This window comes from Eptesicus fuscus, chromosome 3, assembly GCF_027574615.1.
Source record: "Eptesicus fuscus isolate TK198812 chromosome 3, DD_ASM_mEF_20220401, whole genome shotgun sequence".
In the NCBI taxonomy this organism is placed as follows: domain Eukaryota; kingdom Metazoa; phylum Chordata; class Mammalia; order Chiroptera; family Vespertilionidae; genus Eptesicus; species Eptesicus fuscus.
Window position 1 is genome coordinate 105,782,227 of NC_072475.1, and position 24,921 is coordinate 105,807,147.

Below are 24,921 nucleotides of genomic sequence, written 5' to 3' on the forward strand. Positions count from 1 at the left end.
CAGTTCTGGGAAAATAAAACACTGTTGGAAAAGTAAAACAGTAATTTTAGAATGTGATCTTACATTTTGGTGAAAAATGTAGAAAATGATAGAAATTCTAAATTCTTACGAATGTTTTTCCCCATTAGATGTGTTTTATTTTATTTTATTAATATATTTCATTGATTTTTTACAGAGAGGAAGGGAGAAGGAGAGTTAGAAACATCGATGAGAGAAACATTGATCAGCTGCCTCCTGCACACCCCCTACTGGGGATGTGCCCAAAACCAAGGTACATGCCCTTGACTGCAATCAAACCTGGGACCCTTGAGTCCGCAGGCTGAAGCTCTATCCACTGAGCCAAACCGGTTAGGGCACAATAGATGTGTTTTAGAATCTTTTGAGATTTGAGTATCTAGAATATTCAGTTGGTCTAATCCTTTTCTGTTTAAAGACAATTAAAGAACAAGAATGAAATTCAATTATTTCTAACTCTTTGACATAACAAGACAATAGTCTGAGATTAATAAATAAAACTCAATTTCAATATATGTGTGTGTGTGTGTGTGTATATATATATATATATATATATATATATATATATATATATATTTTATTGATTTTTTAGAGAGAGGAAGGGAGAGGGACAGAGAGCCAGAAACATTGATGAGAGAGAAACATCGACCAGCTGCCTCCTGCACACCTTCTACTGGGGATGTGCCCGCAACCAGGGTACATGCCCTTGACTGGAATCAAACCCAGGACCCTTCAGTCCGCAGGCTGACGCTCTCTCCACTGAGCCAAACCGGTTAGGGCTCAATATATATTTTTTTTAAATGGTCTCTTCTTACTATTTTAATCCTCAACTGAGGATATTTTTCCCATTGACTTTTAGAGAGAGTAGAAGGGAGGGAGGAAGGGGAGAGAGCAACTTGCACCTGAGAGAGACACACACATTGGTTGCCCCCACTAACTGGTAGGGAGTCGGGGGGATGGAGGGATGAACCTGTAATCCAAATACATGCCCTTGACAAAAGGGAACCCAGGGTTCTTCAGTCCCCAGGCCAATGCTATAACCATGGAGCAGGGCTCAATATATTTTTTAAACTATCATTTTATTATCTTCTTTCCTTTCATTATCAGTGTTTACTATTTAAATTTATTGAATTATAACATGCATACCAAAAGCACAAATCATAACTGTGCAGCTTGATCAAATCTCACAAAATGACCATATCCATGTCATGAGCACACTGTAACATTAACTTTTAAGGTGATAAATTGCTAAAATTGAAGGATTAAAGCCATCAATAACTACAAAAAGGTAGAGAAGCAAAGAATGAGTAAGTAACTAAATCAGGTAGGAGGCACACTTGCAAAGATGAAACAGTGTTGGGCACACATTTTATACCAAATCATCTGAACATCCAGTGTCAGTCTGACAGGTTCCTGATTTGGGGGTGGGGTGGGTCTACTGTGTGTCTCCGCCCCCCGCCCCCCCATTTCAAAGCAAACAGCAGAAAAAATATGAAACTTCAGATCATTAGATTGCTTAGCAATGTTTTTCCTTCTTTCCTGAGCTACCTCAGTGTAATCCGGTCACACACTGTGACTTTACTCCATAACTTTAAAATTGAAAATCAGCTCTTCGACGTTTTAAATGCTCTTTTTCTTTCTCTTGACAGGCAGATCATTGTTGTTCACTTAAAACTGAAACTGTCGGACATCGCTTCAATTCCTTGTCGAGTCATAGCCCTCAGAAGGGACTAAAGGTGATGCGAGATTCACAGGGACTCCACCCACCCTTTACCTTGTAAATTTAAAAAGAGGAAGAAAAAAAGGAAAAGTCATTTTCAGGGTTGGGTCCCAAAATTGTTTTACCCATCGAGAGCAAAAAATATATATATATATATATATATATATATATATATATATATATATATATATATATATATATATATATATATATTACTGTGTTCCTTCAGTGAACCCTTCCTTAGTTTTTTTATCCTTTATTTTCAGCGATTTCTTCGACCACCAATACCTTGCCCCGTTAACAAAAAGAGCTGACACAGTCGGATGTGCTCGGATTGACAAGCCATGTGGCCGCACGGATGAGCATTAGGGGGCGGGCGGCTCTTCCCGTCAGACAACCACAGAGCGCGGGGAACAATGAAGGGTCCGCGGAACTCAGGGACCCCCCGCCGCCCACGCCCGCCCCGGCTGCGGGGTGCGGGAGCGCCCAGGGACGGCCGCAGGCCGCGGGCGGGGGTCCCGGGGATGCGGAGGTCACCCCACCGCACAGAGAGCCGCTCCGCATCCCGTCGCCAGGACAACTCTGCAACCCGACCCCGAGGCTCAGGATGCCGCTTCCCGCACACCGGGCGCAGAGGGGGCGCAGCAGCCCGGCCGCGGGGACTCCGGGGCGTCCCGGGCGCCGGCTCTGAGGTGCCCGACGCGGCGGGAAGACGCCCTCTCCGCGGCCCGGACCGAGGCTGAGCCTCCCCCAGCGCCGCGCCGCGCCGGCCCCTCGCCCTCGGCACGTGGCGGCCGTGATTGTCCCCGAGCGGTATCCCTCCGCGCCCCCGCCTCAGTCTCCCTCTCCCTCCCCGGGACCCTCCGAGCCGGGGCGCGGCGGAAGGATCGCACGCACGCGCGCACGTCCCTCCGTGGCCGCGGGGAAGGGGCGCGCCTCGGAGAGGACCGGCCGCCGCCTCCGGCCCCGCCGCTCCCCAGCTTCCCGGCGCCGGTTAGTCAGCCCCGCGGTGCGGGCGGGCGCCGGGCCGCGCGCCTCTCGTCCGGGCCCTCGCCGCCGTCCCCGCGACCTCCCCCCGCAGTTCCCGGGGAGGGGGGCGGTCGGTGCCTGCGCAGAGCCGCCTCCTCCCCGCCCCCGCCCCGCCTCCCCTCCCCCCGCGCCTGCCGCCGCCGCTGCGCCTGCCGCTCCTCGCCGTCCCCGCTGCAGTGCGAAGGGCTCGAAGATGGCCGGTTGGCAGAGCTACGTGGATAACCTGATGTGCGATGGCTGCTGCCAGGAGGCCGCCATTGTCGGCTACTGCGACGCCAAATACGTGTGGGCCGCCACGGCCGGGGGCGTCTTCCAGAGCATTACGGTGAGGACCGGCGGCAGGCGGGTCCGCCCCGGACCGGAGCGGGCGGGCGGGCGGGCGGGCGGCCGTGGGGGCGCGCAGGGCCGCGCCGGCAGGTGTGGAGGCGGCCGGCGCCGAGGAGGCGGCCGCCCGGCTGGCGAGGGGCCGAGGTCGGGGACTAGCGGGCTCCGCCGTCCGGCGGGGGCGGCGGCCCGGCTCCCCGCTCCCCGGCGCGGGTCCGGTGAGGCTGGGGGAGGGGCACCCCAGCTGGGCGGGGAGGGGCGCCTTCCCCCTCGTGCGTCCCCCGGGCCCTCTGGACGCCGGGAGGTTTGCTCCGTGAGCCCCGGGCTGGGAGCCGGGCCGGCGGGGTCCTCGGGCGGCCGGGCGGCCCCTGGCTCAGCGGACGGCGCGCCTCCCGCGCCGCGGGATGTGGGAGGCGGCGGCCGCTTGGCCCCCGGGATCCTCGCGGCGACTTTGCGTGGGTTTGCTGGTGTCCAGGCCTCTGGGGTCGGGAGAAATGTACACCGACCACGTAGGTGCATTCGTGAATCCCGACTTCAGCCCTGGCTCTATAGGATTTTTTTTTTTTTTAATTCTCCAAGATGGCGAACTGCCATTGATTTCTCTCCTCCTATGGAGAGTCATCGATTTACCGTTATTCCCAATTATGCAACACAGCCCCAAAAAGGGGGATGCCCTTACGGGGTTTTCAGTAATCTGCCAACACCAAGGGGACGCGTCAGTGCTCCACGTCTTTGGTAATGGCAGTGAGGAACTAATGCAGATCTGTGCTCCCCGGTGCCCGTTTTGTGACTGGAGGGTTTGACTTGGTTGGCACATGTGTAGGGAATAATGGTCACTGAGCCTCCAGTGCTGCTTCATTGTTCCGCCTCTCTCTGCACAGGGCTCTCTCTCAAATTGTGACGCTCCTGTCAGGGAGCCCATGCCCTTAGTTTCCTGGCCTCACTCTCCGTTCCCATCAAACGCTGAAATTCCTGCCCCCTGTGCAAGGTGCTGGTGATTATTCTCGTTCTAGTTCACATGGTTTCAGACTTAACCGTGCAGAACTCAGGCCTTGATGCTAGCACTTGAAGTTCTCCCACTGCAGTGGACTACAGTTCTTACGGAGAATTGGCATCTGGTGATCAACTTTTCCTGCAGTCTCTTTGATTTTCTGTGCGAGTTACCGCCGTCTGGCTGGGAAGATTGCAGGAGTGTGCTTGGAAAAGGCTGGGGCCTGCTATGACTCTGCAGTTCTGATGGGGGCGACGCCTGCCTTATTCATGGGATGTTAGCATGCACGTTTCTCCTCTCCTCCTTTCTGGTTCTAGTGGCTACCTCAGTTTCTTTCCAAATTCCTCTCCGTTTTCTGTAGGTTTTTTTTTTGTTTTGTTTTTACCATTGCTTACTGCTGTGCTACAGACAGAATCTTGTTTGCATTTGCCGGAATAAAAACTGATTACTGAGGTGGGAGGAAAAGGGAAGTTAGAAAGAGTAGTAGCTAGAAAAATAGGAGGGAAATATGAATTTGGGAATGCACTGAGCTCCAGGGTTTGAAGTTCGTACTTGTGGGGAGATGTCAAGCTATTTGAAGCAGAGCAGAAGTGAACAGACCTGCTATAAGCATGGACTTTAGGTATTATTTCAGGAAACTTTCAAGCAACATTAAATTTGATGCAACACGAATGACTGTAATGTGACTGAGTATGATAGACAAGCTGTTGCTGAAAGTTTATAGGGTGAATCGAGATTGTTTTCATAGACTGGTCTTTAGTTAGCAGAGTACACTGAACTGCGAAAATCTTATATAAAACGTAATCATGTGGGATTAAGCTATTCTTTAGAAAAGACTAAAACTTGATTTTATATTAGTGGAATGTGGATGCCTTATACTGGTAGTAAAAACTTGGCACACAGTCTTTCCTGTTATATTGAGGCCTGAAAAGAATTAACTAATTTCATGTGTGTTTTTTCTTTTTCTTTTTTTTCTTTTTTTTTGGGTGGGGGACAGCCAGTAGAAATAGATATGATTGTAGGAAAAGATCGGGAAGGTTTCTTTACCAACGGTTTGACTCTTGGTGCGAAGAAGTGCTCAGTGATCAGAGACAGTCTGTATGTGGATGGTGACTGCACAATGGACATCCGGACAAAGAGTCAAGGTGGGGAGCCAACATACAACGTTGCAGTGGGCAGAGCTGGCCGAGGTAAGCAAGGCACTCTTTTGTTAAAAGTTGCATGCCACATTAGTTTATGAAGCAGTTTCTTTAACATTTTGAATAAAAGTGTTAGTCCATAATGGCTATTAAGGTGGTTTTTGTGAACTGCCCAGCACTGAAGGGACGCACTGCTTTAAATTTACTTACTTACAGCAGCTGCACATGCAGTCTAGCCTCTGAGATCCTGACTTTATTCTAAAATAGAATATTCATACCAACTCTCCAGTTTCAGCTTTAGTAAACGGAAAATCCAAATTTGTCTCAAACTGCTTGACACGTTCGATGATAATCTGTAACCAGATTGTTAAACTGATTGTTGGGTTACTTTCGTCCCTTTGAGTCTTTGACCTTTGGATCGCTTCCTTTTCTTTCTCGCTCACATTTCAATCATTCATTGCTCAGCATAAAAATGAAAAGTTAACATTGATTCATTTTTCTATTAAAAACATGGCAGGGAAAAAAGAAATAATTAGAATAAAGGTTTTGGAGTAAGTTGTCCCTTTACTACAATATTTTCAAAGACTAAATGTGATTGTGATTTAAATAGGAAAAGTAGAAAGTTATATTTTGTTTATATATTTGACCCAGAAATTCTGGTGTTTCCTGACTGTTGTCAACACTGGAGAAAATAAGTCTGACTACTTTTTCAAAACTTTCAAATTGGGGTTTATTATGGCATCTGACTGATTTACAAGTATATTTAAATGTATTAACCTGTGTAAATATTTTGTAAATAAAGAGGGCTTGTGTAGCCTCATACAGCAGACTTGGCACTTCTAAGTAAGACCAGATCTACCATGTAAAGGAACTTGAAACTCCTCTGAGCTGTAATTTACTGAAATGGTCCCTGTGATCATCCTAAAGGTTACTCTTATTCTGATGTGAGTTGATGTTTATGATTATTGCTCTATAGAAAAATGAGGTGGTCCTAGCCAGTTTGGCTCAGTTGGATAGAGCGTCGGCCTGCGGACTGAAGATTCCCGGGTTCGATTCTGGTCAAGGGCACATGCCCAGGTGGAAGGCTCAATCCCTAGTAGAGGGTGTGCAGGAGGCAGCCAATCAGTGATTCTCTCTCATCATTGATGTTTCTGTCTTTCCTCCCTTCCTCTTTGAAATAAATCAATAAAAATATATAAAAAGAAAGAAAATTAGGTGACTGAAATAATAAACTTTTTTTTTTTCAGTATTAGCTGAGCTCAGATAACTTAAAAAGCATCAACCATGTGACATAAAACGGGAATGAGATTTTTATACCATATAGTACTGCTGACATCTAGTGGCTGTGATTGTAAAATCAGACATATATTTTGGGAATTAAGATCTTTGAACCTCATCATAGAAGAATCTGTTGTTGGAAATAGTAATCTATTTCAAGATTTTAGACTCAAAAACAAAGCTAGAACAGTGAGGATATCACTAAGCATACACCTTAAATACCTTTAATTTCGTCTTTTCTGAATAGCACTGGAAATACTATTTAAAATTTGGTCTGGTTTTCCTCTGGAGGTAATAGACACATTTAACCTCACTGGTAAGACTTAATAGTTTGTACTTAAATCAAGCTTGTTAAATTGGGAAAATTTTGTAAAATAATCACCTAAATTTTTTTCTAATTTTTTTTTGGAAGGCCAGTCTAATGTATTTGTCATACTAACCAGCAGTTTTCTGCCCATTCTATTCTAAGAAGCTAAATGATCACACTCCTTTTTCCCTAGCTAGTGTGAAGGTATTTTTGTAGAGCACTGCAGCTGCACTGATTGGACTTCCAAGAAGCAGTTGGTAGTCAGTTTTTAGCGTATAACTAGTTTGAAAGTTCTCCTTTTTGGAGATCTAGTTGACGTCAGTGCTTGACAGTTCATGGAAAACTAACTTAATGTTAACTTATTAATTAGGTTCTATCTGCTAAAACTTACATGACTTTCTTGATTAACACTTCTTTTGAAACACTTTTCTTCTTTCTCTTTCAGTCTTGGTCTTTGTAATGGGAAAAGAAGGGGTCCATGGAGGCGGATTGAATAAGAAGGCATACTCAATGGCAAAATACTTGAGAGACTCTGGGTTCTAGCTGCTAGGCAGACTGTTAAGTATTAGGGGAAAATTGCTCTTAAACTTTCCTAGCTGTAAGCTCGAGTCTTAATTCTGGAAATTTTATTAGCAATGCAGGGTGATGGGGTATGAACCTTTGTCTCCTTTGTATCCCTCTGTTAGTGGGGAAAGGTATCTTTCTTTCTGCCCTCCCCCCTTAAATAATTCTGTTCACTTTGTTTTGTTTCCTTGTGTACTCCAGCATTGGTTATAGTCATGGGAAAGGAAGGTGTCCACGGAGGCACACTTAACAAGAAAGCATATGAACTCGCTTTATACCTGAGGCGGTCTGATGTGTAAGCAGCCTCTCCCCATCTACCTAGCAACTGTCTTCATCACCACCCCAATTATGGTTACAGTGCTGCCAGACTATATGGCAGCTAATTTTTCTTTACCTATTTTCTAATGTCATGATTCCTATTTGCCCAATGGATTATTTGTATGTTAACCACTGTATGTAATCAACCCTTATCTGGCAACATAATTGCAGCACAACAATGATTTGCATGATACCTTGAAATTTGGGGGGAGGGAGCATGCCAAGTTGGGCATCACTTTGTTTTAGCAATTAATGGGATATTGATTACTAAAGTAAGTTAATATAAGCAAGGTGCCGGTGTACAATCTCTATTTTGATCAATGTCTTTTCAGCACTTTGAGCATTTACTTAGCTCATTTAGTCTTCCTTTTGTAGCGCATGGTTGGGAGGGAAAAGTGTGCATGCATCTTTCCTTCACTCGACTTTTTTCACCCTCTCCCTTCGCACATAAGTTGTTTGGTTTGCTTCCACCTTATTTTATGCAGTGCCTGGTTTATTTAACCAATTAGTAATCCCACTTGTTGAACTATTGAGAGCTGCAGTAGTTTGCTTTCAGTATTGTTGTTGCACCGGAGTAGACAAACCTTTTTTCATAGTGTCTACAGGACATACTAAGAGTGCAACTGCAAAACAAGAGCAAAAGGCACTTCCTCCCATGACCTCACAATAAACATACTGATTGAATCCCCAGGGATACTCCATCATTGCAGTAGCTCAGATTTTTGTTCCTATCTTTCTCTTTGCACACCAGCTCTACTCTTTAGTAAAATTGTAAAAGGCTGCCATTATGGACATTAGGTGTCCCAGCATAACCATCTGGAGTGTGTCCAGTTTGTTCTTCATAGGACCAATTTTTATTTGCAGCTTAAGTTTTTATATGAAGTTGCATTATTGTGGACTTGGCTGTCTTGTGATGAATTTTTTTCAAATGTATTCTGTGCCATACTATTGTTAAAATGAACTGTTGCTATTGTGAGATGGATTTTAACTGACCTATAAAAGGTTTCTTTTGAATGGCACTACTTTAGGGACATTATAGTATTTGCTTCTATTGTTTGGGCCTTGTGGATAATGTACAGATTTAAAAACAAATCTTGTTGCTGATTTGTCCATTTCTTTCCCTGCACTTTGTTACATCTGGGATACAGTCTAACTCATCTGATTTAATATGCATTTTAAAAAATGCCATAACTATTAAACACCTTGTTTACAGACAGATGAAATAAATTTATTCCAACCAAATACTCTAGACTCATGTTGTTTATATAAATTGTTGGCTTACTGTTACAGTTGATTTTTGACACAATGGTAATATACAGGATAGGCCAAAAGATGCTGTAAGCATATAATCTTTTTTTAAAGATTCAGTTGATGGCCTATTCCACTTCCTGTAGTATTTATTATAAATAAAATGAGTGCTAGGATTTATTTTTAAAGGTCTTTGACCTATTAAAATGGTTTTAGTTATCTCAGGCTCATCTTCAGGCTTATGAGAAAAAAAAATTAATGTATCCACTAGAAATTAATACTTTTCTTTTGTTGATGGTCTCTAAATGGGAAATCTATTGAGCAGTAAGGGCCCCAGTACCAACAAAGGTTTCTGCATTGTGGATTCTTCTGTGTTGAGCTGTTGTATGACTTCTTTAGGTTTGGAGGCTGTGTCCGCAGACTGCAGTGAGCCCAGGATCTCTCACATAAGAGAAGACATTCCTTACGCAGCATATAAATGATTGGGATGTTCTTGACATTTCTGGCTTTGAATTGACATGTTCACTATAGCTACATAAGTCATGTTTAATCCCAGAGGTCAGAAGGTCTGAAGTTTAGTAAATATGTTAGTTTAATGCTATTTAGATAAATCATCACTATGAACTATCAAGCAGAAGCTCAGAGCAGGGATGTTCAAAAGTTGGTGAGTCTAAGTGGAACTGGGAGCTGGTTATAATGCAGATTTTGGGCTCTAGAGTTCTACTCTGGAGATGGAGATTACGCATAAGCCCAAGAAGATCCTTTAGAAACAATTGCCAGGTCAGTCTGAATCACTTCAAGCGGCCTGTGTGCTACCTTTTGAGAAACAGTGGCTTAGGGAAGAAGAATTAACCTGTTTGCCTTGAACATACTGTGTATAACTTAAGTTTTTTCTTTGAAGTGTTGTCAAGCAAGAGTTGTGAATTTGATTGTACACTCAGGGATTACAAGTTTAGAAGATAAGGATTTGGGCCTACTTTGGTAGTTGGGTGGGCATACCTTAGAAATTATAAAACAAAACCAAAAACCTCAACTTCCTGACCCATTAAGATCTCTGTTAGGAACAAAAGGTGGGTCAAATGAAAATTTTGATTGGGTTGCAATGATTTGATATTTTATGGTAATATACATTCACACTTGAGTTGTAAAGAATTGGGGTAATTAGAAAGCAGCAATTGTGAAACGCTTAATGAATGAACCTGTAAGTTAGGTGAGGGGATGTGTGTTGGGGGTGTGTGTAGGTGAGGAGAAGACAGTAGTGGGCATCTGTATCATTAAAAAAGTAAATAATGAAACTAAACATTGGCCCCCTATGCACAATTTCATTAGAAAAACACTTCTGAAAACGTGCATGTATCTTTGCTTTTACTTAGTTCTAGGAATTTAACCTAAGGAAATGGAGCTATACAAATTCATATGCCAGAATATCCATCACATAGCATTACTTACTAGTATAGTGCTAAACTTGTAAAGCTACAAAATTTAACTTTCAGGGTTATGGGCTAAATGACTGTCCAGAGGATAAACCAGTCATTGAACAATGACACAAGAAAATGCTCACCAAAGAATATTAAGTAATAATGACATAAACATGTTATATACAGTATAAGTATGTACAGTATATAATATAGATTTATTTTACATATGTATTTCTGAATAACAAATTTGTCTCGGGTATGTTTCCAGGTGACTGTAGTCCCTTTTGTAATCAGAAAAAATTTTAAGAAGGTATTGAACAGAAATTGGATTTTTATTTTATTTAGTGTCCTATTTAAAAAATTGTGTATACTGTGAAGACATAATAAAAGATTTAAAGTGACTATTAAAACTAGTAATTTAATTAAGACACTTCATAGATTTTACAACTAAAAGTAAGTTTGGAGTATTTGAAAAAAGTAATTTTTACCTTAGAAAATCTCCTAACTTAAATTTAAAGGAACTAGGTCCTTTGATCTGAACTGTAGATTAAGAACTGAGGGAATACAGTATATAATACACATTACAGTGACTTTTCCCATTTAAGAAAATTTTTTTATTTAATAACTGTAAAAGCTATTATTTATTGTGTGTTTATGTGCCAAAGATGGAGTTCAGTGTTTTATCCTCACACCCTACCTTCGGTTAAATGAAATTATTCAAATGACCAAATTCCAAAGCTCTGCTATCCTAGTAAACTAATGTTCTATTTCTCATGCCTGTGTTTTATTATTTAAAAGGAGGGGTAGGGGAATGAGGTGGTATCAGCTTGGTAATTCAAGCTTTTCTTTTCATAAGCAGGAATATTTTTATGTTAATTATAAGAATTTTTCTAAAAAGCAATTCAGAAAGTGAAATTCCCCCAATAGTGTTATATTTCTTTTAAAATGTATTATTTTTCTCTTTTTTATAGCAAAGGCTCATGTACCTAGTATAGTTATTATTTTCTAATGTGCTTTTGTTCACTAATAATTTCCCACATTCATGCAGATGTATCAAGATAATTTATCCTAAAAAAAAAAAAAAGATAATTTATCCTTTTGAGGCTATGTAGCAGTCTGCTGTAAGGTTATACCAGTGATGGGCAACCTTTTGAGCTTGGTGTGTCAAACTTCGCCAAAAAACTGAGCATAACTCGGGTAGTGTGTCACTTTGAGGAAAAAACATTATTTCGCAAATGTTTCATCCTCGGCATGTGGCCGCTGTGTCATCAGAAATGGCTACGCGTGTCAGTGCTGACACGCGTGTCATAGGTTCGCCATCACTGGGTTATACCATAATTACAACAGGGTACCAAAATGTCCAGTTATTGGAATGATTTTGACAGCAGTTACAACTTTTTGGGGAATTACCTAACTGCTTTAGTTAGTTACCTTGTATAAAATTCTAAGGTGTTTATCTGACCTAAATTACCATAATCATTATACCTTTATAGCACTATATATAAAAATGAGGCTAATGTAGGTAATATTACAGTACAACAAATAAAGTTCTTAAAGTGGAAAATGTGTTTATTAACATTCAAACCCCCTTCATACAAGGCTATATAAAAGTTCTTAGCATTTTGATTATATATGTCTATATTTTCTACATAGTTACAGTGATGTATAATTTAGCTTTTCATAATAAATTGTTTACATTCATTATTCTGTTAAACATAAGCAATTATTTTCAAATCCAATACTTGATCAATTTCCTCTATACATAGTTTAGCAGGACTAATCAGCATAGATGCTCTTTATTGAGAGGTATATGATCTGCATGTTAACAGTTGCTGAAGTTTGGTATTTTTGTACAGCATTTCCTTTTTGCTTCAATCACAACATAAAACCCTTAAGGATATGAAATTCAGTAAATTAAGTCCAGTGACATATTACTTTAGCTGATGAATCAAATTCATATGTAACACTATAGCATTAAAAACCTTAAAACTTGAAATCTGCACCAGTATAGACTGTTCCTTTCAGGATAAGACTACATGGGAAGAGAAAGAAAAAAGATAACTGAGTTTTTATATCAATGGGAGGAAAAATGCTAAATTGCCTTGTTGCCTCTCCCTAATGATGGCAATTTGGGGTAATACCAGAACAAACATTCCAACTCAACAACTCTAGGTAGCTTTATGGAGATGGGAGCTGGCTTAGCTAATACTAGGTGGCCACAGAACTGACTTTGTGTGCAAAGCACAAAATTTGCATACTGTGATCTAGATCTTAATTGCAAGCTATATTGAGAATTTTTTTTCATGTTTTTGCTATATTTCATTCCAAAATAAGAGTTGATTTGATGCTTGAGTTACAGTACCAGTCTGTTGTTACTTTTAGTAAAATGAAGTATACTCCTGCAGATAAATACTAGATTGAAAAAAAACTTTCAGTAAGATTAAACTGTAGAATAATAAAAAATTAGTTATTTCTACAGAAATCTGTGAAGGGAGCCAAAAAATTAAATTATAAACCCAAATAAACATTTCAAAGGGAAATAACCCAGTCATCCTCTGATTGGGTCAAACAGTATTTGCTATGTTGTAATCCTGTTCATTAGACTGCAGCTGGACCACAACACTATGTTCGTTCATTTCATTTTCTGCATCACTACTGTCAGTGTCTTCATTGTCATCTTCCTCATAGTCTGAAGATTCCGTCATGTTCTGATGTGAGCGGGATTCCGACAGAGCCCCAAATGACTGGGTGCTGACAGAAGCCAAAGGTCTGAGTAAAGGGGTGTGTTCTGACACCTCGTTTTCTTCTTGGCTGCTGTCTGTGTCAGAGTCTGAATCACCTTCAGAAGAAACGACTTTTTGCTTGCAGACTGGACAGGTTTTTTTGGTTTTAGTTAGCCAAGGGTCTACACACTTGCAATGATAAGCTGTTGAAGCAAAATACACATCTTTAGCAAGTACACTGTGGTTGCGAACATTTTTAACTTTTTACCATGTTTATCAATGTTATTCTGATCTATATGCATCATGTAGGGACAAAAGAAGTAAAGCTTGTGAATTTTTATAATGAGATATTACTGGTAGTACAGGGCCTGGCTTATCGTGTGCTAATAACTATTTTTCTGTTTTCTAAATACTGAACCTAACTATAAATCTACTGTGTCAATTCAAAGCAATATGTAATTATTCATACCATGGGAACAGGGAAGGATTCTGAGCTTATCTCCATCTTCATATTCATCCAAACAAATGGCACATACATCATATTCATCTCCTATGACAGAAAATAGTAAATAACACTTATTAAAAGATGTAGAGAAGTATTCTTAACTTTTCGAGTTAGGTCTTCCTCAGTCAGTTATTTTTAAGTGATACCTTTGGTTTTCTGTCAAGTCAAGGACTTGCTTCAACTTCAGGAAACTGAAGTTTTATTTTTCATTTTTTTAATTAATTAATTAATTAATTTTTTTTTTAGGAAACTGAAGTTTTAATGTAAATAATTAACCTTTTACCTAAAATAAGAAATTAAAAGATATTACATTGGTTTACCTTGATTACCTTTGTAAAAGTTTTATAAAAATAATTTTGTTAGTGTTTTATATAACTATGCATTTGCTAGTTCTGGAATATTTTATGCCAGACAAAATTTTGTGCTTTTCTTTTAGGTAAAAATGGAAACATTAGAACATCATTAAAAATATATATGTAGTAGTGAATAAAAACACATTTGGAATGAGACACACATTGAGTTTCAAATCTCTGTTCCAACATTTGCCAGTTCTGTGTTGCCTAGTAAGTTACTTAGCCTTTGACATCGGTTCTTTTATCTGGGCAAAGATTCCACCTCTACCATGTAGAGTTGTGAGGATGAAATGAGATAATGCAATAAAAGGCCAGCACATAGGCATTCGCTAAATGGTGTTTATCATTATCAATCACAGCCCTTTTAAATTTATTGAACTTACCACCTTTAAATCATGAACGTTTAATTCGTAGCTCTTTCTGGAATTTAAGTGTAGTTGTAAGTTTTTAAGGAACTGGCAGTCTACATCATATGGCACATACGGTCTTGAGTCAATAGTGGCTTCTGTGTAGTGGCAGTGACCATTGTGACTGCTTTCAACTCAGAGTTTTCTATTAAACGAATATGGTCACTTATAAACCATTCAGGGAATATTTACAACAGTTAAATTCCGTGTCCACATCACACATGTTAGAAAAAAAGCCTGTGTCTGGACAGCAGGGCTGGATGAGCATGACACACAATCCCACTGACCTCCTTCAGTCACCTAAAATACTGTGACTGGATGGTTCACAAGTTGTGGGAGGAGTGAGATTCATGTTTGTTACTTCTGTCTGCTTACATTTGGCCCTAACCAGTATGGCTCAGGGGATAGTGTCAGCCTGCAAACTGAAGGGTCCCAGGTTCGATTTTGGTCAAGGGCATGAACCTTGGTTGCGGGCACATCCCCAGTTGGGGGTGTGCAGGAGGCAGCTGATCAATGTTCCTTTTTTTATTTCTGTATATTTTATTGATTTTTTTACAGAGAGGAAGGGAGAGGAATAGAGAGTTAGAAACATTGATGAGAAAGAAACATCGATCAGCTGCCTCCTGCACACTCCATACTGGGAATGTGCCCGCAACCAAGGTACATGCCCTTGACCGGAATCGAACCTGGGACCCTTGAGTCCGCAGGCCGATGCTCTATCCACTGAGCCAAACCAGGTAGGGCATGATCAATGTTTCTAACTTTCTATCCCTCTCCCTCTCTGTAAAAAAATCAATAAAATATATTTTAAAAATTAATGACACATTCAGGAGGAGTCATAGACAGTTTCAATGAAAATTACTAATTTTTGTTCAGTATCAGATACAAATACTAGTACAAGGTTCTTCTGTGTTAGAACCTTTTGTGTGGCATTTGGTGAGACTGATTATACCCATCTCAAATTATTAAAAAATTAAAGGACTTCAATGTTTCTATATCTAATTATACAGTTGATCCATTTACATGGACTTAAGAGGACATTTTTAATACGTTAAACAATTCAGTTATGACTGATTTCTCATACAAATCAAGCTTTTAGACTTACAACTTTTGATAATGTCCATTAAAAACAGACAGCTGATACACCTGAACAGGAACAGACTGATCTAAGGCTCTAAGCCTTGCATTATTAAGGTAGGGAGGTTAGCTTGCGTTATCTAGGTGGGCCCAGTGTAATCACAGGGTCCCTAAAAGTGCAAGAGGGAAGCAGAAAAGGTCAGAATCAGAGAAATATAACTATGGATGAATGGTCAGGAAGATGCAATGTTGTGGCTTTGAAGATGGAGGGGAGGAGGGTCACAAAACAGAATAGGATGGCCTCTACAAGCTGGAAAAGGCAGGGAAATTGATTCTCCCACAGAGCCCCAGAAAAAAATGTAGCAGCCATGCTAACACCTTGATTTTAGCCCAGTGAGGCCTGTGTCACACTTCTACAGACAATAAACCTGTGCTGTTTTAAGCCACTAAGTTTGTGTAATTTGTTACCACAGCAATAGGAAAGGAATACAGGGAAACAATATTTGGGTTAGTCTTAAATGTATGGAATTGAGGCTTCAGAGACACTGAATCCTTGGATTGTTCCAAGTGATGGGTTTATATTGATCTCCCTTACTTTCTAGCCACAGCACTATTTTGAAGATGACAGGTCAAGATTCAAAGGTGTCGTTTTTGGTCATGGACCAAAGTGAAGCCTAGTTGCTCTGGAGAGAAATAATTCGGATGACCTTGGACTGGTGATGAAGTGGTAAAATATAAGTTAGAATGCCTGGGTTCCCATCCTGATCATGTTATGTATTACCTATGTATTCTTGTGCAAGACGCTTACCATCTATATGTTTCAGCATTCTCAAAGAAAAACATTTTAACTATGTTTTAGGACTGTTGTGGATTAAAAGGGATAATGCAAGTAGAGTACTTTACATAGTGTTTGGTGCATATACAGCCTCTTAACCAATCACCACCTGATGAAACTGGCCCAATGGATATGCTGGCATATGACATGATACACTGAAGGCTGTGGCTAGGAGGCCCAGCAGATGAACTGTATGCTTACAAGGAATGAGCAGCAGCGGCCACTGAACCTTGAACCGGTTTGTAGTATTAGGGTAATTATGTGATTTAATTAAATATTCAGTAGCCCTTTAACTGTGACGATAAATACTTATGGTTTTATTTGAAAACTAGGTTAATTATATTAAGAATACTTTTAATACAGCCAAAATTTGATTAAATGAGGTACAGGTGAGAAATCTAAAAAAATTGGACAAGCATCTATACTAATTAAAGAGTAATGTGCTAATTAGACCAGGAGACCTTCTGGACGTCTTTCTGGACAAAGCCATGGTGGTGGGGCCAAGGCAGAGGCGGTTAGGGGCAATCAGGCTGGCAGGGAGGGGCAGTTGGGGGCAACCATGCCAGCAGAGGGGGACAGTTGGGGGCAATCAGGCCGGCAGGCAGAGTCGTTAAGGGCGATCAGGCAGGCAGGCAGCTGAGCGGTTAGGAGCCAGCGGTCCTGGATTGTGAGAGGGATCCCAGATTGGAGAGGCTGCAGGCCTGGCTGAGGGACACCCTCCCGTGTATGAATTTTGTGCACCGGGCCTCTAATATATTAATAAAAAGCAAGAATGAAAGCAGAATCCACTATCTTTCCCATTTTAAAATACCTGAAACTGAAAATAGTGGAAAATGCATCATGTACCATGACAGCTTTGAAATCCAGTCAGCGGATTCATATTCAAGGCCACGGCCCAACATCACCCAACTGTTGAATGGATTTATGTTTATTTTTAATGTAAAGATAAAGGCATTTATTTTTTTACAATTTACAACTTTAACAGATTTTTAAAAACTAACCAATTTATTCACTGGTTTTGCTAGCATAAAATTAAAGGGCTATAACAAGTGCTAATAAATGTTAGTTTTGTTACCATCAGCACCATTCTTGAAAGTTTTGTTCCTTAGTACGAACCAGGGGTTCTCAACTGGGGATGATTCTGCCCTCCGAGGGACATTTGGTGACATCTGAAGACTTTTCAAAATTAGGAGCTGGTGCTGCTGACATCTAGTAGGTCAGTGATGCTGCTAAGCATCCTACATGACCTGATCAGCCTCTCACACAAGCATCACCCCATCTAAGATGTCAATAGTGCCGAGTTTGGGAGAGCTGATGTGAAACACCTCCCGGCTTTATCAGACAAAGACTTGGCCAATTTACTAGTGACTGGATGGTTCACAAGTTGTGGGAGGAGTGAGATTCATGTTTGTTACTTCTGTCTGGAACGTTTCTGGCATTACTGTTATTTGAATAATGTTTCAGAAAAATTTGTCTCGTCAGTCTGGAAATGTTATAATATGCAGGTGGACAGAACTTTGATTTTCCCCCCTCCAGACCGATTTCTCCCTAGTTTTTCCATGAAACCTTGGGTCATCAGGTACAGCAAAGGCCTGATCCATCGGAACTGGAATCACGCAGAGACTTACAGCAGCCATTGCAGTGGCATGACTGATTACCAGGCTTAGGAATAACCGGATGCCTCTCCCCTTAGACCTACATTCAGTCTGTCACCATGCCCTACACACCTGTCTCTACAACACTGCTGAGTCCCTCCTCCCTGTCTCCTCAATTACTGTGCTCCAATCGCCTGGATTACTGTAAGAGCCTCTCTAATCCCCCTTCTATTCCTGCCTCATGCAGTTTTTCTCCATGATTTTTAAAAAACAGCAAACATTATGTCAATCCCATTTGAATGATTCCCCATTTCACTTAGAATAAAATCTGAGCTCATTATGGATGTACTTCTTATAGCTGTCTATGACCTGACCCGGCCTTCTCCTCCCATCTCATATCGGTCTGCTTCAATCTTCACTGGTCTTCTTTTAGTCTTAGCATGAGAATTAGATGGGGACCTGCATTTAGCCATGTTATAACAAAAATATTTGGACATGAAATTAGGTATAGGAAGAGGAATCACCATTTCTACAGATGACTAAAAAATGAGCTAGTTTGAAAGAGTCTAGCCAGTGCAAACAAATTGATGCAAAGCTTAATCAATTTTATAACGAACTAGTCCAGGCCATAAGTCAACCAGGATAGGTTTCCTCAAAATAAAAGACAGTGAATGTTCAGAGCTAAACAGGTTTCATGAGAAATAATGGCTTAACATATACATTTTAAATAATCTGCCCAGGGAAGATGTAGCATTGGATTCATGAGCTTCAAAGCAAAAACTCCTCTCCTTTTAGAGAAAGTGCCTTGCCACTATTCCCAGCTTTGCCCGTAAAACAAAACAAAAACCCCATGATGGCGGCTCTTTCTAGCAAAATAAGCAAATTTCATCTGCTGTTCTCTCGTCCATACCAGTTCCCAAGAAATCTGAGCAAAAGACAACACGATGAAATATTTTTAAATCTAAATTTGCTTTAGGGTTGAGCAAAGGAACTAATATTTATTTTTAAGGCTAGATTAAGAGCAGTTAATGTAGTTATAAAAACTAATATGTAAAGCATGCCTTAATAGGTAAAGAAATAAAAAATTATATAAGTTAAATATTGCTTCAGTTTTACATCATCTGCTATAAAATGCTATATTGCTTTTTTTCAGTCTCTGAAATAAAATCATCCTCCTATGCATACTATCTTGGAAAACCTTAATGTTTACACTATAAAAGAAAAATCTCTGCTACCTTAAAATTACAAATATGAAATACGTTTTTAAAAAAATCATTTTTATCTTAGGGATCTGTCTCCTCATGCTGATGTGGTAGGGAGATAGCTCCCATAAGGATTTTTCATCTGTTATGAAACATGGTGTGTGGTAACCAGTTCCTTACGGTTATAGACTTGGAGAAATGCATTAACTGCATAACACAGGAAACTCAGGAAACCACAATTTCAATTGAAGAGCAATTTTGAGGAGAACAATGACTTACAATAAATTTATAAGGAAGCTTCAGAAGCACCAAAACAACAAAAAGACTATTAATATTTTGTATGTGCTAGACATGGCTCAGTCAATACTTAAGTCACTGAAGTATTAATCAGCACAGACATTTCCGGAAGAGCTGCAAAGATGAAGATCAGTAGGATAATCGGGAATGTTTAAGATAATCATGTCCCCAGAGTATGGTAAATGTGTGAGATTGCTGACTAACTTTTGCAGATATACTTCTTATGGTGGGACCTCAGGGTGGTGGCTTCTTTGGTTTGATTACAGGCTATGCCTATGGAAGAGTTCCACAGCCAAATTCTTTTTTGGTTCATTGACAAATACAGGTGTCCCACCAAAATGTATACAGACACTGAATAATTATAAGGGTAGTGTTTATTACAATGCATTTCATTTTCAAAATTGAGCTATCAGTTATTCAAGTGTATATACATTTTTGGGGGACACCCTGTATTTCCAAGATGTTAAAGATTCTAACAACATTTCCATTACAGTCTAAGCCTATAAGAATTCTTTTAAGCCCTGGCTGGGTGGCTCAGTCAGTTGGAACATAGTCCTGTACACCAAAAGGTTGCAGGTTCAATGGCAGGTCAGGGCAGATATCCAGTCGGGGTGCATATGGGAGGCAACCAATTGATGTCTGTCTCTCTCACCCCCTTTCCTCCCTTCCTCTCCCTTTCCCTCCCTCCCTCTTCATCTCTCTACAATCAATAAAAACATATCTTTGGGTGAAGATTACAAAAAAAAGCTTTTTGTTAAGACTACCAAGGTTTGGTGCTATAGCTTGCTGGAGTGATGAGTACCCACAGAAGTGTTCTATATTCCCTTCATGTTTTCAAGCATCTAATAATTGAATATACAACTATAAGAAAATTGCAACAATTACACTGGGATTTTTTTTTCTTTCTATTAACTTATGCATACTTTGTCAAAACCATTACAGTATACTAGAACATGCATAACAAATATACCTTCCTGTTACTTTAATCATAACCAAAACATTCTAAAACAAAAATATAACTAGCTTCGACTTACTGTTATTGGAAAGAGATTGCAAGTGTAATATAAAGTTACATATTTTTAGGCTGCTTCATGATTTTGGCAATCTTTATTTTTTCATAAAAGAAATGTTTAATGACTGAATTTTGATGACACTAATATTTATAATTTTTATTTAAGGGGTTGTTTTGTTTTTGTAATAATTACCACCATTTGTTGAGCTATTGCTCTGTGTCAGGCACTGTTACAAGCATTTTTCCTATTTTAATTTACATCTCCCACCCACCTTGTGAAGCAGGTATTGTTAGTCCTATCTACACATCAAGGGATGTATATACAGAGGTGCCACTTATTAGAAATTAAAATGTTTCCAATTCATAAGCCAGAACACTCTTGGTCTTCAGATTGTCCACACATGGAAAAGGAATGAAGATTATTTTTCATTCCTATCTCCCATCGTTTCACATTTTTATAAACCTATCAGAGTGCTACAAATTAGCAGCTATGTTCTACAACTTTAACTGTCAAACATTTCTTATATATTCTGATGATGAAATGATAGTGCATGCAAAGTAAGGAAACAAATGACTCCACTGAAGGAAAGAGCATTGTTGGCAACTTTTGGTGTGGTGGTGGTAATTCATTAATTGAGAGTAAAAATAAAAATGACTGTCTTAGAGACCATAAATAAATCTATATAACAAACTTAAAATCCAAGCCCTAAACATTGACATCAGCATTGACCGAATTCCATTTTGGGTAATTTTTTTTAAAAACCTAACTTTTCCCTGTATTCTAAACAGCTGTTCTATATTAGTCTTTATTGGTTTTAACTTGGATGAATTATGCAGATAAACTACCCAAGAACTTACTGAATAGAGAACTAAACAGATTCAACTATTTGTCATTATCCTGAAAAATCAAGTTAAAGGAATTTTTAAGTGGTAAATACTATCAGGCCTCAAGTACTTACTAGTAAAAAGCGTTTTCTTGTACTAAGTCCTAAAGGTTTCATGTTCTTTTTCATTATTTCTTTTCAGGCCACTAGAATATTGGTGTACACTCTTCCACAGCCCACTTCAACAACCTCAGATTTATATGTATCCTTGATACTTGGGTGTTCTAATGTAGTAATTATTTTTCTTTTCCTTCATGTAAGTGTGTTTAAACAAAAACCTTGAGCAGCCTCAGGTACACTTGGGGTTTAAAGTGGAGGCATTAGGCCTACATTACTTCGGCATAAAGCAGGATTTCTTGTAGATGACTACATTGGGCTGTCATTACAACTCTCAATAAAAAAAAATATTATATATATATATAACTTTTAGAAAACAATCATACTATTATCACATGTAACAAAACACTAATTTCGTAATATCATCCAACACCCAAGGCATATTCAAATTTCCTCAGTTGTCTCAAACCTGTATTTTTAAAGATAAATTTCCTCTATTGTCTCAAACCTGTCTTTTTACAGATGATTTATTCAAACTAGTATCCAAACATTGCATCTGATGTTTATAGTGTTTGGGTAATGATTTGTAAATCTCTTAATCTAACAAGTCTTGCCCCCTTTATATACTTGTGAAAGAAACTGGATGGCTTGTCCTGTAACGGTATTTACATTTTGGATGTGGTGATTGCACACATGATTGTTTTTTAAGATGGCTACGGTACTACATTAATCATTCCATATTCAGACCAAAACTTCTACTGGCTCAATACTACCGTTATGCAAATTAGGGAAAAAGCAATACTTCTTCAAGGCACTTTATTGCTATCGGCCAAAAAATAATGATCACAAATACAAAAATCTCTGATGAAGAAGAATGAATGCTAACTTCCCAGAGCTATGCAGTGTACAATGTGTGATTGTATGTTGCCACCTGAACTCAGAATTCTTGGTAAGGCAACTTCCCACAAGTAAGAAAAAGTAGGTGGGATTCCTTTTTGGCAAACTGGATTACTTCAATCCTTAAACTGAAGAGGCATAAAGAACATCAGTTTTCAACACTGTCATTATCCTCAGTGGTGAGCCTAACAGGCTTTTCATACTCTAAGACTGTGTAGCCCCAAGCATCTTGACTAAGGAAAAAACAAACAAACAAAACAAGTGTAACATTTAGGCAAAAGAATAACTTTAAAAAAATTAAAATGGTCTCCAATTCTATGTTTTGATTTTATCCTTTCTATAGTTATGATAAAAAGTAGACTTCTTCACACAATACAACTATCAAAATGTGTTTATCTGCCCCTTTTAACAGGAAATCCATCCATTAATGATTGGTTCTAAATTTCTTATATTTTGGCGTACAATGGAATAATCATAGGTATGCTGAGAATAAAGTTTTATACTGTCGAACCATTTGTGAAAATTAAAAACTATCTACTGTCAATGGATACAAAAGAAGATATTTTAGCAAAGGTTTGAACTCTGACAGCTGATGGTTAGTTTTAATATTTTTAGGACCAGTGTAACTGAACTTAAATGGTTTGTGATTTAACTACAATTTGGAGCAATGAGCAAATATCTGAGTTCCTACTAAGTGCCATGCTAAGTATGAATGTTACTTGGAAACTAAAAATAATGTAATTATTCAAAGAAAAATATCTTTAAGATGTAGACTAATAAATATGTGAGGCCTATCTCATTTTATGTAATAGGAATTCGCATAAAGATACAGGTTTCCTTTGATATATATTCACTATTGCATCCCCAATGTTTAGGTAGAACATTATGTCTAGAACACAGCAAGTTCCCAATATCTATTTACTGAATGCATAAACAGATGTTTAAATCTGAAATTTACTGTGTAAGCTAACATATAAGTTACTTAAGGACGGTATTTTTAAAATATATTTTTAAAGCAGTCTGTATAAATCAGTAATATTAATGAATAATTTTGTTGGTGCTAAAATACTAAATGAAGATCTTAGACAAGGCAGGTATATGTGATCAGACATAAAACTTTCTAAGGATTCTGGATTGACATGGCAATTTGTAAAGTAACAGGAATTCTCATATACCTCTTATGGGATGGTAAACTGGTATAAACACTTTGGAGATCAACTTAGCACAATGCAGTAAATTTGATGATACACATACTCTATGACTTGGTAGTTTCCCTCTTAGGTAAACAGATGATCTAGAGAAACACACACATATAACCAAGGTGATATGAAGAAGTAATAGTAGAAGGGTGGGGGAAAAGGCAGAGACTTCAGTCCTATACTCACAAGGGAAAAGCTGAAAAACTGAAAATAGATCTACTGAAGGACTGAGTTCTCAGAGAAAACCGCTGATCCCCAAATTGGACTAATTGGCTGATATAATCACAATTTACTGGAGCAAAAGCCCAAAAGCAAAAACCTCTCCAGGACCCAGCCCCAGGGTAGAAAACCATAAACTGTACCTGATAAATTGCTGGAGGCTCAGGTGGACACGTTTGAGAGTTAAAAACTCTATAGGAACCCTGGCTGGTGTGAGCCAGTGATTACAGCATTAGCCTGCACATCCAAAAATCTCAGGTTCAATTCCCGGTCAAGGGCACGTACCTGGGTTGCAGGTTCCATCCCTGCCCCAGTCCGGATGTGTGCAGGAGGCAACCAACAACTGTGTGTCTCACATGGATGTCTCTCTCGCTCTCTCTCTTCCTCCCTCCCTTTCACTCTCTAAAGAAAAAAAATCAATGGGAAAAAATGTCCTCAGGTGAGGATTAACAACAAAAACACTACGTGAGGTTTTCTGGGACAGCATGGAAAGAGCTTAGAAAGCGGCCATTCTGTTTTAATGAGTAAAAAGATTACAGACTGAAAAATCAACAATTCTTTCTAGATCCATCAGCGAAGTGAACTTACCTGGCAAACTACTACCCTGGAAATTGGATGTACAGATAGGAAGAGAAGATCACTACGTATCAGAGCAGAAACTCCCTGAGTAGAAACTTGCATGGAACCCAGTACCACAGTAGGAGATGAATTGCCAGTGGTTCAGTTTGTACAAGTCTGAGAGTTTAAAATTCCAGGGGAGCCTGAACATTTTTGTGAGTTTACCTTGTGGAGCTCTATCAGGTTCTTATAGTGAATACTGGAGAGAAAAAAACATCCCCTTGAGCCCAGCCGGTGTGGCTCGGTGGTTGAGCCCCGACCTATGAAGTAGGAGGTCACAGTTTGATTCCCGGTCAGGACACATGCCTAGGTTGAAGCCTCAATTCCAGTAGGGGACATGAAGGAGCCAGCTGGTCAGTGATTCTAACTCATCATCATGATGTTTCTATCTCTGTTGCCCTCTCCCTTCCTCTCTGAAAAAAATATTTTAAAAAATCCTTTGAGCTTCTTGTGGGGGGCAAAGGGAAAGTGGCCATTTTGAAATATACCAGAAAATTCTGTTCTTAACAATCCTGCCCTCAAGAGAAACTAACCAGATAATAACCTACCAGGTTTTTGTTTTTAATCAGAGTCTGACACAGGGAAAAACTCAACTCCAGCCTTTTGTGTGGGAGAAGGGAAATATTTCTGCAGCTATCAGGTCCCACCAAAGGCTGGGAAAAACAGAGGCACTGGTGAAGTTCACAGCTC

The 24,921-nt window shown here is 39.6% G+C and overlaps 2 protein-coding genes across 10 annotated transcripts in view; one reads left to right on the forward strand and one right to left on the reverse strand.

Annotated features, from left to right (window-relative positions):
• The first annotated feature begins 2,639 nt into the window (after window positions 1–2,639).
• Window positions 2,640–23,231, forward strand: PFN2 (profilin 2). Of its 6 annotated transcripts, XR_008555614.1 has the most exons (5): window positions 2,650–3,089; window positions 5,077–5,269; window positions 16,019–16,489; window positions 17,361–17,467; window positions 21,384–23,231. XR_008555614.1 is itself a non-coding variant. In XM_054714105.1 (3 exons), exons 1-3 carry the CDS (start codon window positions 2,958–2,960, stop codon window positions 7,344–7,346), a joined length of 423 nt encoding a protein of 140 aa, XP_054570080.1. In that variant the 5' UTR covers window positions 2,640–2,957; the 3' UTR covers window positions 7,347–7,540. The 6 variants fall into 6 exon arrangements, 3 of the variants coding, with proteins under 3 accessions (XP_054570080.1, XP_054570079.1, XP_054570081.1); XR_008555615.1 differs by lacking the exon at window positions 17,361–17,467 and having other exon boundaries at window positions 16,019–16,504; XR_008555616.1 differs by lacking the exon at window positions 17,361–17,467 and having other exon boundaries at window positions 16,019–16,143.
• The window catches only part of RNF13 (ring finger protein 13), a 185,884-nt gene continuing 172,857 nt past the window's right edge, over window positions 11,895–24,921 (reverse strand). For 3 of the 4 annotated variants that reach the window (XM_054714101.1, XM_054714099.1, XM_028136984.2), the window contains 2 exons: window positions 13,544–13,624; window positions 11,895–13,277 (listed from right to left, as the gene is read on the reverse strand). In XM_054714101.1, the coding sequence (XP_054570076.1) occupies window positions 12,916–13,277; window positions 13,544–13,624 (443 nt within the window). In that variant the 3' untranslated portion in view covers window positions 11,895–12,915. The remainder of the gene's footprint in view (window positions 13,278–13,543; window positions 13,625–24,921) is intronic. The other variant, XM_054714102.1, reaches the window with a different exon arrangement.